This window comes from Salmo salar, chromosome 19 (genome assembly GCF_965601325.2).
Source record: "Salmo salar chromosome 19, fSalSal1, whole genome shotgun sequence".
NCBI classification, from domain to species: Eukaryota; Metazoa; Chordata; class Actinopteri; order Salmoniformes; family Salmonidae; genus Salmo; species Salmo salar.
In genome coordinates, this window is record NC_138309.1 from 74,277,501 (window position 1) to 74,296,046 (window position 18,546).

The following is an 18,546-nucleotide window of genomic DNA, read 5'->3' on the forward strand; positions in this document are numbered from 1 at the left end:
AACAACCTAAAAGACGTCTGGGAGACTGGAAACAACTATTCAACCACAGTCAGTGAGAGACACACATACAGAGAGAGAGAGCGCGAAAGATCAGATTACCAACAACATAAATTACAAAATGCATAAAGATTAGAATGATTGGAAATGGAAGAGAGGAGAAGAGTTGAAGAGAGAACAAAAGGAGATTTAAACACAGCTGGCAGAGAAACAGACAGACTTCACACATAAACATGAGGTTTCTGTTCAGTGGTTTACATCAGGGAGCAGGAAATAAACCCAAGGTAAAAGTTGGCCTTAACCACAGACCTAGGATAAGATTTTACTGCCCCAGCTCCTAACCTGAACCATTAAATAGACGGAAATATATCTGTTCCTGTATCAGTGGTTTAGGGCACTGCTTCCCACTAATGTACTTGTGTAGCCATTCAGTCATTGTGATAGCTGGTTGAGGGACCAGAGCCCTGAGGTACTCCACCCTCTTAACCTGGAACTCTCAGCCTCTCTGTCTGTCTGTCTCCTAAACCGGCTCTGTCTACACAGACAATGAGATGAGGAGCCCAGGGGACAGGGTCTAGGGTGAATTCACAGACATTGTGTGTGTGTGTAAGAGATAGTATGCCTTTTGAAAACATGGCTCCTGTTACTCTCTGCATGTCAGTTTTGTAGGCCTGTAGTCAGACCAGGACACACAGTGATTTCAAGACCCAACAGGGACCACTCTTTCTTGGGCAAGAGGAAGCAGGCCAGGTATGGAGCAAATCTCTACACCAGCATATAGCCTTTCTATGTATCGTTCTCACACACACACACACACACACACACACACACCTGCTGCAGGCCAGCGGGATGCCCACGGGTCATAAAGATGGTCTGTGTGTTCTGAGCAGAACTGTGGCCCGGTCAAGCTGAAACCACAGAGCTGGGTGGTCCGCTTAGTATTCTCACACACACACACACACACACTTTCCAAGGGGAAACCATGAGCGAGAGAATTGGCTGGAGAAGCTGATGTTGAGAGACGAGATGAGCCTCTGCTCTCTGAGGTGTGTGTCTGTCTGCGTGAGAGACAGAAGGAGCATATATAGGACACTATAATAGAAATAGTGACTCAACAAACAAAAAAAATCCCTCAAAGCCCCCCCACACACACACACAAAAGCGTTTGAGAATGGTGGCTCAGGGTACCTCAGGGTAGATGAGAGGCTAAATGGTCTTCATGGTGGAGTTGAAGAGTAAATGAGGAGTTTAAAGTGGTTGTTTAAACAAACACAGTGTGAAGTCAGGAACCCAAGCATAGAGCCCTGCCTGAACCCAGCACCCCTTACAAACAGCACACACACCAGGAGGAGAGGATCACAGTCACCTCTGCTATGAGTGGGCCGGGGGGGGGATCAGGCGGAAGAAAGAGAGGGATCTAGGACAGGGGAGCGAGGGGGAGGGCTGGAGGCATTTGTAAGGCCTTGGAGACCCGAGTCCGGATATGGCTTTTATGCTACAGAGAGTCAATTACGTGTGTGTGTGTGTGTGTGTGTGTGTGTGTGTGTGTGTGTGTGTGTGTGTGTGTGTGTGTGTGTGTGTGTGTGTGTGTGAGAGATAATAGCGGTAAGTGAGCCATGACTTTGACATTTTCATGTGGTGTATTACATTAACCCCTCTGAGCGCCATACCAAGCTTTTAACATCTACAGTTATTTACTACTGTAACCCTGGGCAACCTGCAACCTTTATCATCTACAGTTCTTTACTACTGTAACCCTGGGCAACCTGCAACCTTTATCTACAGTTCTTTACTACTGTAACCCTGGGCAACCTGCAACCTTTAACTCACAACCAGAACCTTTATAGGCAGCACATACACCAAGTACCAAGCACACAGTCCTATACTCTGCATCCTCCCTGTGTGTGTGTGTGTGTCTGACCTGAAGCAGTTGCAGAACAGGATATGTGTTTGCGAGTGTGCGTGCATTTCTTACCGGCAGCAGATGACGGCCTTGCAGGACAGGGCGAGGTCTAGGAAGGCTTGGCGGAGCTCGAAGGACAGGGCGTATTTCAGGGTCTGTCCATCGATGATCAGCGCCAACTCATTCTCCTTCCCCAGAGAGTCACCCAGAGACGTACAGTGGGCTGTCAGGGTGGCACGTGTAGCCTGGTGAGGGCAAGAGAAAGAGGGGGTGAAACTCAACACACAGACTGTGTGTGTGATATATACACACACACACACACACACACCTACAGGTTTGAAGCAGAAACACACACAGTATATGCGTGAGGTAGTGGTGTTTGTCGGACCAGTCGGAGTAGAGTGTACAGGCCGTTTATGGGGCAGTAGTTTGGGGCAGGTTTATAATGGAGGAACAGGGACTGATAGAGAAAACAAACATCCCATAGACTCTAATGAGAACCATGTGGACAGGCAGGCACACAACACACCACCACACAGCCCACACAGGAGAATACACACACACACGGAATACAAGACTTAATCCACACGCAAACACACATTTACAGGATATGCTTATATCCACATTTAAACTATAAATAGAAACGCACTTTCACAATGTTCAATATATATACAGATAGATGTACAGTGAGCTCCGAATGTATCGGGACAGTGACACGTGTTGTTGTTTTGGCTCTGTACTCCAGCACTTTGGATTTGAAATGATACAATGACTATGAAGTTAAAGTGCAGACTGTCAGCTTTAATTTGAGGGTAATTTTCATCCATATCGGTTGAACTGTTTAGAAATTACAGCACTGTTTGTACCTAGTCCCCCCATTTTACGGGACCAAAAGTATTGGGACAAATTGTATCATTTCAAATCCAAAGTGCTGGAGTACAGAACCAAAACAGAAAAAAATAGTTCCACTGTCCCAATACTTTTGGAGCTCACTCTATTGGAGACAAAAAACTACAGTCCCAGGCACAAACATGAACACACTTCATGGGTACGAACCCACTGAGAAGACTAGGTTCTTTCCAGTCCAATGACCGCAGCTCATCCCTGTGACCTGGACTGATTGAGATGACCCTCCTTCTGTCAACTGACTAGTGTGTGGGGGAAACTACACAGTAATCACACACACTCCCTTTATTTCCCTCATACACACATGATTTCCCCCCCACTTTCCCTACAAAATGTACACACACACACACACACCGCATTCCCTGCGAAACTGATACAACAGCGGGCTGTCCCTCTGCTCTCTTGAAAAATCCCCTCTTGTTTTCTCAGCCTTGGGCTGTGTGTTTTTCTTCTATCCCAGAATTCCTGTTTGCATTTACCTTCTCCCAAACAGGGGAGAGAAAACACAAACAGAATGAAAGGATTAAAGAAGATTACAGGTTGTCAGAGTTCTGCAAATCAAAGTCTTTGCGTGTGTGTGACTGTGTGAGCTGGCGTGCGTGTGCGTGTATGTGTGTTTGTGTCAAGGGGCACTGTCAGATACAGTCACAATCCCCATCCATCTACCTTGCGTAATATCCTCATTCTGGGAAGGACTAAACAAACATTTCATTTTCTCAAAGCAATTCAGAAAATGAATGAACTAACACTTTTTTAGGTAAGCACCTCAATTCAAAAAGCAAGAACCTCGTGCTGGTCGTCAGGATTACGTCACCTCAAACACACTGTCATTCTGAGGTAGTTTGGTGTAGAGGCGCCGTCTGTCATTCTGAGGTAGTTTGGTGTAGAGGGGCCGTCTGTCATTCTGAAGTAGTTTGGTGTAGAGGGGCCGTCTGTCATTCTGTTATTCTGAGGTAGTTTGGTGTAGAGGGGCCGTCTGTCATTCTGAGGTAGTTTGGTGTAGAGGGGCCGTCTGTCATTCTGAGGTAGTTTGGTGTAGAGGGGCCGTCTGTCATTCTGAGGTAGTTTGGTGTAGAGGGGCCGTCTGTCATTCTGTTATTCTGAGGTAGTTTGGTGTAGAGGGGCCGTCTGTCATTCTGAGGTAGTTTGGTGTAGAGGGGCCGTCTGTCATTCTGTTATTCTGAGGTAGTTTGGTGTAGAGGGGCCGTCTGTCATTCTGAGGTAGTTTGGTGTAGAGGGGCCGTCTGTCATTCTGAGGTAGTTTGGTGTAGAGGGGCCGTCTGTCATTCTGAGGTAGTTTGGTGTAGAGGGGCCGTCTGTCATTCTGAGGTAGTTTGGTGTAGAGGGGCCGTCTGTCATTCTGAGGTAGTTTGGTGTAGAGGGGCCGTCTGTCATTCTGAGGTAGTTTGGTGTAGAGGGGCCGTCTGTCATTCTGAGGTAGTTTGGTGTAGAGGGGCCGTCTGTCATTCTGAGGTAGTTTGCTGTAGAGGGGCCGTCTGTCATTCTGAGGTAGTTTGGTGTAGAGGGGCCGTCTGTCATTCTGAGGTAGTTTGGTGTAGAGGGGCCGTCTGTCATTCTGAGGTAGTTTGGTGTAGAGGGGCCGTCTGTCATTCTGAGGTAGTTTGGTGTAGAGGGGCCGTCTGTCATTCTGAGGTAGTTTGGTGTAGAGGGGCCGTCTGTCATTCTGAGGTAGTTTGGTGTAGAGGGGCCGTCTGTCATTCTGAGGTAGTTTGGTGTAGAGGGGCCGTCTGTCATTCTGAGGTAGTTTGGTGTAGAGGGGCCGTCTGTCATTCTGAGGTAGTTTGGTGTAGAGGGGCCGTCTGTCATTCTGAGGTAGTTTGGTGTAGAGGGGCCGTCTGTCATTCTGAGGTAGTTTGGTGTAGAGGGGCCGTCTGTCATTCTGAGGTAGTTTGGTGTAGAGGGGCCGTCTGTCATTCTGAGGTAGTTTGGTGTAGAGGGGCCGTCTGTCATTCTGAGGTAGTTTGGTGTAGAGGGGCCGTCTGTCATTCTGAGGTAGTTTGGTGTAGAGGGGCCGTCTGTCATTCTGAGGTAGTTTGGTGTAGAGGGGCCGTCTGTCATTCTGAGGTAGTTTGGTGTAGAGGGGCCGTCTGTAATTATGTTATTAAAGCTTTTTAGGGCTAGGACCCTTTTTTCTCCATTTCCGCCTGAATGACGTGCCCAAAGTAAACTGCCTGTAGCCAATTGTATATGCATATAATTGGTACCATTGGAAAGAAAACACTTTGAAGTTTGTAGAAATGTTAAGATAATGTAGGAGAATATAACAATAGGTGTGGTAGGAGACCATCCTCTTAGAAATGCAAGAGAAAGGTCATATAGTAAAATTCCTATGGCTTCCACAGGGTGTCAGCAGTCTATGTTCAACGTTTCAGGTTTGTAACTTCCAAAACGAACAAGAAATAAACGTTTTTGGAAAAGGACAGTCTTGGGAATCCGTGTTTCTGCACGCCATGACGAAGTTGCGCACCTGCTAAAATCAGTTTCCTATTGAACATACCTCTTTCCGAAATAAATATTATAGTTTGATTACATTTTAGGGTGTCTGAGAAGTAAATAGAAACATATTTTGACTAGTTGAAACAAAGTTTAGGGGTAGATTTTCAGATTCCTTTCTCTGCAAGTTGAACGAGTGGATTACTCAAGTCGATGGCACCAACTAAACAGACTTGGATGACGCTTTGGATGACAAATCAGAGGAAGATTTTCAAAAAGTAAGTGAATATTTAATCTTTATATGTGAATGTATGAAACCTGTGCCGGTGGAAAAATATTTTGATGTGGGGTGCCGTCCTCAAACAATCGCATGGCATGTTTTCGCTGTAATAGCTACTGTAAATCGGACAGTGCAGTTAGATTAACAAGAATTTAAGCTTTCAGCCGATATAGGACACTTATATGTACCTAAAATGTTTAAAATCCATAATAACTATTAGAATCCGCTCACGGGACACCGATCCTTAAGAAGTTTAATGTGGTGTAGATTGGCTGTCAGTCATTTTGTTATTATAAGGTAGTTAGGTGTAGAGGGGCTGCCACAATATTATGATGAATGTCACATTACCATGAGATATGACAGACTACCTACATCATCACGATTATACTCCCGAAGTAATAGCAAACACTGTGTTTCTCTTTCTCTCTCACACACAGCCACACACACACACACACACACACACACACCTCAATGAGTCCAACTGGCAGCAAACAGTGTAATGGTCTAACACGTCGGTGTTAATAACCCACTGCTACTTGTCACAGCAGATAGGTAGTCTGTGCTAGGATGGTCTAACAGAACTGAAATTAACACTTGTTAACTGATTATAAAATCATTATCAAACACTTTGCAAATCATCACACATCATTGGTTTATGTAACTTAATACAGCACATATTTTCTTCATGTAAAACTAACCATTTCACATTTGTTCTGTACCTCTACAGATAAGAGACACTGCAGGCTGTAAAATGACTGCATCTAGTCCTCTTTCTCACAAATGCTGCCTGTTTTTGGAGAAGACTGGTGCAATCAAGGACTGTACATTTTTCCATGTCACTGAATGACACCATCTGCCCAATAACACTAAGGTAAACTGTCTAAATGACTATCGCACCGTAACACTCACATCTGTAGCCATGAAATGCTTTGAAAGGCTGGTCATGGCTCACATCAACATCATCCCAGAAACCCTAGACCCACTCCAATTTGGATACCGCACCAACAGATCCACATATAATGCAACGTCTATTGCATTCCACACTGCCCTTTCCCACCTGGACAAGAGGAACACCTATGTGAGAATGCTGTTCATTGACTACACCACAGTACCCTCAAAGCTCATCACTAAGCTAATGACCCTGGGACTCAACACCTCCTGTAACTGGTTCCTGGACTTCCTGATGGGCCGTGCGCAGGTGGTGAGGGTAGGCAACAATACATCTGCCATGCTGACCTTCAACAAGGGGGCACCTCAGGGGTGCGTGCTTAGTCCCCTCCTGTACTCCCTGTTCACCCACGACTGCATAGCCGCGTACAACTTCAACACCATCATTAAGTTTGCCAACCACACGACCTTAGTAGGCCTGATCACCGATGACGATGAGACAGCCTATAGGGAGGAGGTCAGAGACCTGGCAGTGTGGTGACAGGACAACACCCTCTCTCTCTCAACGTCAGCAAGACAAATGAGCTGATCGTGGACTACAGGAAAAGGAGGGCCGAGCACGCCCCTATTCACATCGATGGGGCTGTAGTGGAGCAGGTCGAAAGCTTCAAGTTCCTCGGTGTCCACATCACTAAGGATGTATCATGGTCCACACATACCAACAGTCGTGAAGAGGGCACGACAACGCCTCTTCCCCCTCAGGAGGCTGAAAAGATTTGGCATGGTCCCTTAGACCATCAAAAAGTTATACAGTTCCACCATTGGGAGCATCTTGACTGGCCGCATCACCGCTTGGTATGGCAACTGTTTGGCATTCGACTGCACGGCGCTACAGAGGGTAGTGCGTACGGCCCAGTACATTACTGGGACGACCTCCCTGCTATCCAGGACCTCTATACCAGGCAGTCAGAGGCAGGCCCTAAAAATGGTCAAAGACTCCAGCCACCCTAGTCATAGACTGTTCTCTCTGCTACCGCATGGCAAGCGGTATCGGAGTGCCAAGTCTAGTTTCCAAGAGGCTTCTAAACAGCTTCTACCCCCAAGCCATAAGACTCCTGAACAGCTAATCAAATGGCTACCCAGACTACTTGCATTGCCCCCCGCCCCCCCCCCAGGGAAGTGTGCACGTCTCCCTAGCCCCTCCCTCTCTCAGGGCAGCGTGCACCTCTCCCTAGCCCCTCCCTCTCTCAGGGAAGCGTGCACCTCTCCCTAGCCCCTCCCTCTCAGTGAAGTGTGCACCTCTCCCTAGCCCCTCCCTCTCAGTGAAGTGTGCACGTCTCCCTAGCCCCTCCCTCTCTCTCTCAGGGAAGCGTGCACGTCTCCCTAGCCCCTCCCTCTCTCAGGGCAGCGTGCACGTCTCCCTAGCCCCTCCCTCTCTCAGGGCAGCGTGCACGTCTCCCTAGCCCCTCCCTCTCTCAGGGAAGCGTGCACCTCTCCCTAGCCCCTCCCTCTCAGGGAAGTATATATATATTTTTTTTTTTACATTTACTCATTGTGTATTAATTATAACTTGTATTATTACTTTTCTATTATTTCTCTATTTTCTTTCTCTCTGCATTGTTGGCAAGGACCTGTAAGTAAGCATTTCCCTGTTAGTCTACACCTGTTTATGAAGCATGTGATGAATAATATTTGATTTGATGACAGATCACTCAGTAGCAGGCATTTTTCAGTTCGAAACAAAATTGTATTTTTCATATGCATCTAAGCTGGGAACAAGCTGAAACACAGATTCACACATTTGCACATAAGCGCACACACACACACACACACACACTGTAAACCATGTTCTCAGGCTCTTGTGTTGAATCTTATCAGGTTTATATTTAGAGCTGGGCAGTAAGGTTCAGATGGTGTGACATATGACAGGTCACCGTCTCGCCACACACACACACACACACACACACACACACACACACACACACCTCTGAAGGGTGAGAGTGGGTGAGGAGACAGAAACTCACATATCTGAAATGCAGATTCTGTCACCAGTGACATTTAATAAAGAGTTTAATTATCAGCCAAGCATCTGTACAAACACCCACATCCTCCACAGTCTGTCTGACAGACAAAGCTACACACAAACACACACCTAGACATACACACAGAAGGTTGGCATAAAATGTGACCAGAAATTGTGTCTACATAGTGTCTTAATTAAGGAGAGGTGTGTGTGTGTGTGTTGATTAATGAGCAGCACAGTGAGGATGTTTGTGTTAGACGTGTAATGCGGGCGGTGTGACAAGACAGAGGGGGGTTGTGGGTAAGATAGATGAAATATATATCCAAGACTATTAGCCTGGTCTGTACAAGCCACCAGCTCTACTGCAAAGACTGAGTCTGAGTGTGTGTGTGTGTGTGTGTTTGATATGAAGGTGACAGATGGAGCGTGTCACAGCGTCACTGTCACAAGCTGCCATGTTTACCCAGGAGGCATTGCTCAGAGGGTTTGTTTTGACGAGAGGGAGCGACAAAAGGAGATCACATTACCCTCCTCAATCATCAACATCAGATGGCTCCCTCTATGCCTCTCCTCATTTCTCTACTTCACCCCCTCTCCTTTTCTCTTTACCTCCCTCTCTCCCCATTTCTCTACTTCACCCCCTCTCCTTTTCTCTTTACCTCCCTCTCTCCCCATTTCTCTACTTCACCCCCCTCTCCTTTTCTCTTTACCTCCCTCTCTCCCCTCTTTCTCTCCCTCTCCTACAAAACATAATGAACAGATTCCCTGTCTTGTTCACACACACACACACACACACACACAGAGAGAGAGAGGGTGCTGACAGATGTAGAGGTAGCAGCGTGAAGGAGACATGGAAAGGAGGGGAGGGAGGGAGACATCCGCCTGACTACCAACAGAGAAACTAAAGAAACAGACAGAGAGGAAAGGAAGCAGGGGAAGGAGAAAAAGGAGTGAAAAACAAGGAGGACAAGAGATATATTGCAATGGGACAATAGGTATCTCCTAGGAATGATATGCTCCTGCTCGCTCGCTTTCATCTGTAGTGACCTCTCTCCACGTCTGTCTGGAGCTGTCCTCTCACTAGTCTGTCTGCTTTCATCTGTAGTGACCTCTCTCCACGTCTGTCTGGAGCTGTCCTCTCACTAGTCTGTCTGCTTTCATCTGTAGTGACCTCCTCTCTCCACGACTGTCTGGAGCTGTCCTCTCACTAGTCTGTCTGCTTTCATCTGTAGTGACCTCCTCTCTCCACAGCTGTCTGGAGCTGTCCTCTCACTAGTCTGTCTGCTTTCATCTGTAGTGACCTCTCTCCACGTCTGTCTGGAGCTGTCCTCTCACTAGTCTGTCTGCTTTCATCTGTAGTGACCTCCTCTCTCCACGGCTGTCTGGAGCTGTCCTCTCACTAGTCTGTCTGCTTTCATCTGTAGTGACCTCTCTCCACGTCTGTCTGGAGCTGTCCTCTCACTAGTCTGTCTGCTTTCATCTGTAGTGACCTCTCTCCACGTCTGTCTGGAGCTGTCCTCTCACTAGTCTGTCTGCTTTCATCTGTAGTGATCTCTCTCCATGTCTGTCTGGAGCTGTCCTCTCACTAGTCTGTCTGCTTTCATCTGTAGTGACCTCCTCTCTCCACAGCTGTCTGGAGCTGTCCTCTCACTAGTCTGTCTGCTTTCATCTGTAGTGTTCTCCTCTCTCCACAGCTGTCTGGAGCTGTCCTCTCACTAGTCTGTCTGCTTTCATCTGTAGTGACCTCTCTCCACGTCTGTCTGGAGCTGTCCTCTCACTAGTCTGTCTGCTTTCATCTGTAGTGACCTCCTCTCTCCACAGCTGTCTGGAGCTGTCCTCTCACTAGTCTGTCTGCTTTCATCTGTAGTGACCTCTCTCCACGTCTGTCTGGAGCTGTCCTCTCACTAGTCTGTCTGCTTTCATCTGTAGTGACCTCCTCTCTCCACGGCTGTCTGGAGCTGTCCTCTCACTAGTCTGTCTGCTTTCATCTGTAGTGACCTCTCTCCACGTCTGTCTGGAGCTGTCCTCTCACTAGTCTGTCTGCTTTCATCTGTAGTGACCTCTCTCCACGTCTGTCTGGAGCTGTCCTCTCACTAGTCTGTCTGCTTTCATCTGTAGTGATCTCTCTCCATGTCTGTCTGGAGCGGTCCTCTCACTAGTCTGTCTGCTTTCATCTGTAGTGACCTCCTCTCTCCACAGCTGTCTGGAGCTGTCCTCTCACTAGTCTGTCTGCTTTCATCTGTAGTGTTCTCCTCTCTCCACAGCTGTCTGGAGCTGTCCTCTCACTAGTCTGTCTGCTTTCATCTGTAGTGACCTCTCTCCACGTCTGTCTGGAGCTGTCCTCTCACTAGTCTGTCTGCTTTCATCTGTAGTGACCTCCTCTCTCCACGGCTGTCTGGAGCTGTCCTCTCACTAGTCTGTCTGCTTTCATCTGTAGTGACCTCTCTCCACGTCTGTCTGGAGCTGTCCTCTCACTAGTCTGTCTGCTTTCATCTGTAGTGACCTCTCTCCACGTCTGTCTGGAGCTGTCCTCTCACTAGTCTGTCTGCTTTCATCTGTAGTGATCTCTCTCCATGTCTGTCTGGAGCTGTCCTCTCACTAGTCTGTCTGCTTTCATCTGTAATGACCTCCTCTCTCCACAGCTGTCTGGAGCTGTCCTCTCACTAGTCTGTCTGCTTTCATCTGTAGTGACCTCTCTCCATGTCTGTCTGGAGCTGTCCTCTCACTAGTCTGTCTGCTTTCATCTGTAGTGACCTCCTCTCTCCACAGCTGTCTGGAGCTGTCCTCTCACTAGTCTGTCTGCTTTCATCTGTAGTGACCTCCTCTCTCCACAGCTGTCTGGAGCTGTCCTCTCACTAGTCTGTCTGCTTTCATCTGTAGTGACCTCTCTCCACGTCTGTCTGGAGCTGTCCTCTCACTAGTCTGTCTGCTTTCATCTGTAGTGACCTCCTCTCTCCACGTCTGTCTGGAGCTGTCCTCTCACTAGTGTCTGTATGCTTTCATCTGTAGTGAGCTCTCTCTCCACAGCGCTCTGAACCTGACACACACACACACACACACACACACACACACACGTTCCTAAGCTACAATAATGTACATTTGGATTAGCATACTAACTCAACAAATATTTACAGCTGTAGAGATGAGAAAGAGCAAGCAGACTGGTTACGGATTCAGGCTACTTCTCCAACATGTGACAGGAATGTTAAAGCCAGAACAACTGTAACTTAATTGAATAGACTCTCAATCTGACTAATTACAGTGCTACTGAATGGTCACACTGATCCTAGTCCCTAGCCCCTCCCTCTTTCAGGGAAGCGCGTGCACGTCTCCCTAGCCCCTCCCTCTCTCAGGGAAGCGCGTGCACGTCTCCCTAGCCCCTCCCTCTCTCAGGGAAGCGCGTGCACGTCTCCCTAGCCCCTCCCTCTCTCAGGGAAGCGTGCACGTCTCCCTAGCCCCTCCCTCTCTTAGGGAAGCGTGCACCTCTCCCTAGCCCCTCCCTCTCTTAGGGAAGCGTGCACGTCTCCCTAGCCCCTCCCTCTCTCAGGGAAGCGCGTGCACGTCTCCCTAGCCCCTCCCTCTCTCAGGGAAGCGCGTGCACGTCTCCCTAGCCCCTCCCTCTCTCAGGGAAGCGTGCACGTCTCCCTAGCCCCTCCCTCTCTCAGGGAAGCGCGTGCACGTCTCCCTAGCCCCTCCCTCTCTCAGGGAAGCGCGTGCACCTCTCCCTAGCCCCTCCCTCTCTCAGGGCAGCGTGCGCACGTCTCCCTAGCCCCTCCCTCTCTCAGGGAAGCGTGCGCATCTCTCCCTAGCCCCTCCCTCTCTCTCTCAGGGAAGTATGCATCTCTCCCTAGCCCCTCCCTCTCTCTCTCAGGGAAGTATATATATTTGTACCTTTATTTAACCACAGTACTAGGGACGGGTACAGTTATTAGGGACGGGCACAGTTATTTGAATATTCAAATATCTGAACAGACGTCAGTATTCGATTTAAAAAAAGGCATATTTTAACAATGAAAAGGATTGGTCTACATTTAGATAAAAATATCTATGTGAGATAGCGGGGCGGCAGGTAGCCTAGTGGTTAGAGCGTTGGACTAGTAACCAAAAGGTTGCTGGATTGAATCCCAGAGCTGACAAGGTAAAAATCTGTTGTTCTGCCCCTGAACAAGGCAGTTAACCCACTGTTCCTAGGCAGTCATTATAAATATGAATTTGTTCTTAACTGACTTGCCTAGTTAAACATTTTTTTTAAATAATAGCCTACAAGGATATATTAGATTCAACATTGTAATAAAATACGTTTTGAGAGTTTTTCTGAGTGCACAGCATAAAAAAAAGCCACCAGCAGTCTAAAAGTTTCACAGCCTGGCGTGCTTGTTGTTGTCGGTCAATCATAGCCAAGCTTCAGTCAGAGGCTCCATGTTACCCATCATAAGCAAGCGAAGTGGAGATTTCTAATCAATGCAAAATGTCATTAAAAGTACAGAATTAAGTTGGCTAAATGAGAAGGAGTAGGCTACAGTGATCATCCAATAGGTAGGCTGTTGTTTAATGGAGTTGTTGTAGACAAGGACGGAGGGCGCAGCAAAAAAAGCCTATATTAGCTAGCCTTGACATGTTAGCTAATTAGCAGGCTACTGTAGCTAGCTAGCTTCTTTACAACAATTTGATGCAGCCCCGACCGGCACTACCAAATGGTATAACCTATGGCAACAACAGTTTTGGCAAGTTTCTCTCTCTCCCTCCCTCCGTGCCACACACAGACTGTTACACACCGGCCCCTGCTCTGCTCTCGCCCCTCCCCCACCCCACCCTTATGCTGAAACAAGCAGAGCACAGTGCACCATTAAAAGTTTACCAAAAACTTGTTTCAACATTTATTTCTATTATCCGGATATCCCCTCCCCCACAAAAAATATATTATTTGAATAATGAAATATGTTTAAATGCCCATCCCTTGTTTATAGGTATCCCTAGTCCCTAGGGGTTGGGTTAAATGAGGAAGACACGTTCCGGTTGAATGCATTCAGTTGTACAACCGACTAGGTGTCCCCCTTTACAACCGACTAGGTGTCCCCCTTTACAACCGACTAGGTGTCCCCCTTTACAACCGACTAGGTGTCCCCCTCTCGGTGAACACATCCCGAGCTAAACAGTTACGGTGAACACATCCCGAGCTAAACAGTTACGGTGAACACATCCCGAGCTAAACAGTTACGGTGAACACATCCCGAGCTAAACAGTTACGGTGAACACATCCCGAGCTAAACAGTTACGGTGAACACATCCCGAGCTAAACAGTTACGGTGAACACATCCCCAGCTAAACAGTTACGGTGAACACATCCCGAGCTAAACAGTTACGGTGAACACATCCCGAGCTAAACAGTTACGGTGAACACATCCCGAGCTAAACAGTTACGGTGAACACATCCCGAGCTAAACAGTTACGGTGAACACATCCCGAGCTAAACAGTTACGGTGAACACATCCCGAGCTAAACAGTTACGGTGAACACATCCCGAGCTAAACAGTTACGGTGAACACATCCCGAGCTAAACAGTTACGGTGAACACATCCCGAGCTAAACAGTTACGGTGAACACATCCCGAGCTAAACAGTTACGGTGAACACATCCCGAGCTAAACAGTTACGGTGAACACATCCCGAGCTAAACAGTTACGGTGAACACATCCCGAGCTAAACAGTTACGGTGAACACATCCCGAGCTAAACAGTTACGGTGAACACATCCCGAGCTAAACAGTTACGGTGAACACATCCCGAGCTAAACAGTTACGGTGAACACATCCCGAGCTAAACAGTTAAGGTGAACACACTCTTCTTTGGCACTCTGTCCGTCCTCTCCGTATGGTAACTCTATATCTCTCTCTATCCCAAAACTGTCCATCAGTACACATTCCACTTCATACACACATTCTGAGACACAATGGCGTTCACAGACCGTAACCCTGCCTGCCATCTGCAGACTGTCTGTCTCACAGACAAATTAACTCCACTAAAGCTAGCAGACTGAGACGGAGTGTGTGTGTTCATTATGAGCCATTCTCACATGACAGTTACCCAACCACTTAGGCTTGTTAAGTTGTGTGTCATTGTAAGGTTGAAATGTAATCTGTAGAGTTTGACTGCAGCAGACTGTATTCTACAGAATGGCTCTGATACTGGGGTCTGGACACACTCAATAATGCTCACAGATATGTAATAAAGAATGACAATGCCAATCCAGTGGGTCTGCAGTGGTGAAGAAGCCCTGTGTTTCCCCAGAGGAAATTCTCCCTCAGTTTGTGTGTGAGTGAGAGAGACACACAGAGAGGGATGAGAGGAGAGAAAGAGATCTCTTTCTCCAGGAAGACACCAGACAGCTTAATTACCTCCACCTGTGAGCAGACAAAGAGAAACACCCTCCAATCTTTGCTCTGCCACACCCTGGTTCCCACGGTAACAATATAGAACCCACCCTAAAGACACACACACACACACGGAGGAGAAGGAGCAGGAGGAGTAAGTGGAAAATGAGGATGAGGAGAAGAGGAGGAGGGAAAAGGAAGAGGTGGATGATGAGTGGGGGGGGGGGGGGGGGGGGGTAAAGGAGGAATTGGTAAGGCAAGAAGAAGAAAAAAGATGTACTCACATCCAGTGAGTCCTCGTTGACGATGATGAGGGACATGCCGTGGGACACTAGACGACAGGAGTAACCTAAGATCGAGAATACAATCTCAGCTACACCATAGAAACACTCATCAAGAAGTAAACGCCATCTCACTCGCTCCCTCCCTCCATCCCTCCTCTCTCACCTATGTTGATGGCGGTCTCCTGTTTGTCTCCAGTGAGGACCCAGATCTTTATGTCGGCCTTCATCAGAGTAGCGATGGTCTCAGGGACCCCTGCCTGGAGACGGTCCTCTATAGCTGTGGCCCCCAACAACAACAGGTCCTACAGAGACACACACACAAAGAAAGAGAGAGAGAGAATTGATGACAGAATGAGTGAGCATTGACTAAGAGGGAGACAAATACATTCAGAAAATGCTTTTCTGGACAAAATACAACTTGGAGGAGTTTGGTGGTTCATTGTGTTGTGAGGACATCTTAGAAACTACATCAAAGTTGGAGAGACAGACTGGCTGGCAGCAGCAGCATACGACAGGGTAAGAAGAGGCGTGCAGCATGTTAAAACTCTAAGTGGGTCAAACAGCAGCATAGGGAAAGTCTGTTAATGTTCCTCAAACATTTATTTTGAACTCTATTAAAAAACACAAATACACTCATTAGAGATGCGCGCACGCACGCACACACACACCACCCCCCCCCCCCTCCCCAGCTGGTAACGGTGGAGTGTTGTTGACTCCAGTTTTACAGGGCTCTTGGCAGACTGGTGAGGATAATTATCCCTGTGGTCTTCCAGTCTACCCCTCTCCCTCCTCTCTTTTATCCCATCACCTTCCCTCTCCTCTACTCTGGGCCGTCTTTCAAAACGGCTCTCTTTATTGGAGTACTACCTGAGAAACAGCCAAACAAAGAAAGCAATGGTGTCCATGTTCCAGCCTACTGGCCAGTCTTAAGATACACTCTCAGAATACATTTCCTGCCAACAGCTGCCATGTCCAGTCTCTTAATGACCACAGGCATCATCATGTCCAGATGTATACTGGAGCTGTCCTCTGGGTTTCAGGGCGTCTGTACTGTTGACAGGTTAGTAACGGACTGGGGATAACACACACGGCTTCTTCAGCACCAAGAGGTCCTTATATCCCGCTACAGTGGATCAGTAGGACCACTCTGCCCTCTGCTGGACAAACAACCCACTAGCCCAGCAACACACTGACAGAAGGGGATGGTGTCAGGGGTCATCACTATCTTGCCATGCTAGAGTACAGAGTTATGGCTTTACAGTATCTAACTAGATTTTTTATTTAACTAGGCAAGTCAGTTAAGAACAAATTATTACTTAAAATAATGGCCTAGCACAGCCAAACCCTAACCCGGATGACGCTGGGCCAATTGTGCGCAGCCCTATGGGTCTCCCGATCACGGCCGTGGTGATACAGCCCGGAATCGAACCAGGGTCTGTAGTGACGCGTCTAGCACTGCAATGCAGTGCCTTAGACCGTTGCACCACTCGGTAGCTCAATGCAATGCAATGCTAACCACTGACCATGTTCTGTTATAATATCCACCCTGCACAGCCAGAAGAGGACTGGCCACCCCTCATAGCCTGGTTCCTCTCTAGGTTTCTTCCTAGGTTTTTGGCCTTTCTAGGGAGTTTTTCCTAGGGAGTTTTTCCTAGCCACCGTGCTTCTTTCACATGCTTTGCTTGCTGTTTGGGGTTTTAGGCTGGGTTTCTGTACAGCACTTTGAGATATCAGCTGATGTACGAAGGGCTATATAAAAATAAATTTGAATTTGATTTGATTTGACCCCAACCTTAACCCTTACCTTCTCCAGTAGTTCGTAGCAGTCCTCTAGTTTCTGGGCCCGGTCTTTAATGATAGTGCTAATACGGGTGTACTCCTTCAGCCACTCCTGGTATACCCCCTCCTCCAGGTCAACATAGGCAAAACACAGAGTCCGTAGACCTGGGGGGGGACAGGGTCATATATGAATCAAGTCAGGGATGGGCAACCTGCCCCCATTTTTGTAGGCTCAGGGATACATTTTTGGAACTCAGCCAGGGTCTCAACTTAAGAGTTGAGAGTTAGAATAGTAGAAAACACAAGGTGACATTTAGAAATGTGGTTGTGCATCAGCAGTTTTTCTCTTATGTCAATCACTGACAGCCACTCAATCAGCCATGTCAGCTATTTTTGTTCTGCTTTGTAAGTTAGCTGGCTAGACTATCTAAACTTGTTGTAATCATGGTCAAATTACAGACCCGGGTTGGCCCAATGATTTTGTTAGGCATTCTCACTCGGATGTCCTATCAAAAACGGCAAACATTTCTTTCCACCCTATGCCAAAATGTGTCAAATTAAATGAACTCTAAAATAGGGCCGTCTCCGACTAAAAACAATATGGTCGACCGAGTCATCTGTTCTTTCGACCAATCAACCAACGTGCATTTGTCTATAATAGACACACCCTACGTTTGAATAAAATTGCTATATGTATCCTACTGAGCTTGTCTGATGGTTTAACACCCACCCACTTAACCCGGAAGCCAGCCGCACTGATGTGTCAGAGGAAACGCTGTTCAACTGATGACCGAGGTCAGCCTGCAGGCGCCCGGTCTGCTAGAGCACGATGAACCAAGTAAAGCCCCCCCCCGACCAATCCCTCCCCTAACCTGGACAACGCTGGGCCAGTTGTGCGCGGCCCTTTGGGACTCCAGATCACGTCCGGTTGTGATACAGCCCGGGATCGAACCCGGGTCTGTAGTGACACCTCTAGCACGGCGATGCAGTGTCTTAGACAGCTGGGAGGCCCCTGACTCTAACTTCTATTACCAATATGCTAATATATATGCCAATATGCTAATATGTAAAAATAGTCTACATATCAGCCAACAAATAAAAACATTGCAGCCCGAAAATATCCTGATAAAAATAAATATCCTATAAATCACCTTGGCTACGCATGGCCTGTCTGCAAGAAACCTGAAACATTGTTTCAACTATTAACTTGGTCTGGCACAAAGCTGGTGCTGCAACCTATAAAATAGTCTGGGCCCTCAGAGTTTCCAGCGCCACCAGTGAGCTCCACAGACACACAGCTGTACTCTATTTGTGCAAGGGATAAGAAGTAATCAGGTAGGCCTAATTTATGACGTTTCCACTGGATCAGAGCATGACACTTCCCCTTTCATGCTGAGTGGTTATCAAAAGGGAGAGAGCTGGGAAGATTTTTAAATAGGCTATGTTGAGGAACTATTGTCATTCTCAATGGATGTAGAAACATACTTAGTTTACTTGCTGTTTGATGTAAATAAAACATTACTTTGTCTTAACTCACCTCCACTGTGGAGCTTCTCAATCAGAAAGAGTATCAGATCCCCAGATGGGAACATTTATAGGTCTACATTTGCACTCAGGCCAGGTAGTCTAGGCCTACTTCTATGCATAATCAGGTGCGTGTCCT

The 18,546-nt window shown here is 47.5% G+C and overlaps 1 protein-coding gene across 8 annotated transcripts in view; it reads right to left on the bottom strand.

Annotated features, from left to right (window-relative positions):
• The window catches only part of atp8a2 (ATPase phospholipid transporting 8A2), a 65,908-nt gene that overhangs the window by 15,577 nt on the left and 31,785 nt on the right, over window positions 1–18,546 (bottom strand). For all 8 annotated transcript variants that reach the window (XM_014159476.3, XM_014159473.3, XM_014159472.3 and 5 more), the window contains 4 exons: window positions 16,909–17,048; window positions 15,268–15,406; window positions 15,105–15,169; window positions 1,973–2,145 (listed from right to left, as the gene is read on the bottom strand). In XM_014159476.3, coding sequence (XP_014014951.1) covers window positions 1,973–2,145; window positions 15,105–15,169; window positions 15,268–15,406; window positions 16,909–17,048 — 517 coding nt within the window. The remainder of the gene's footprint in view (window positions 1–1,972; window positions 2,146–15,104; window positions 15,170–15,267; window positions 15,407–16,908; window positions 17,049–18,546) is intronic.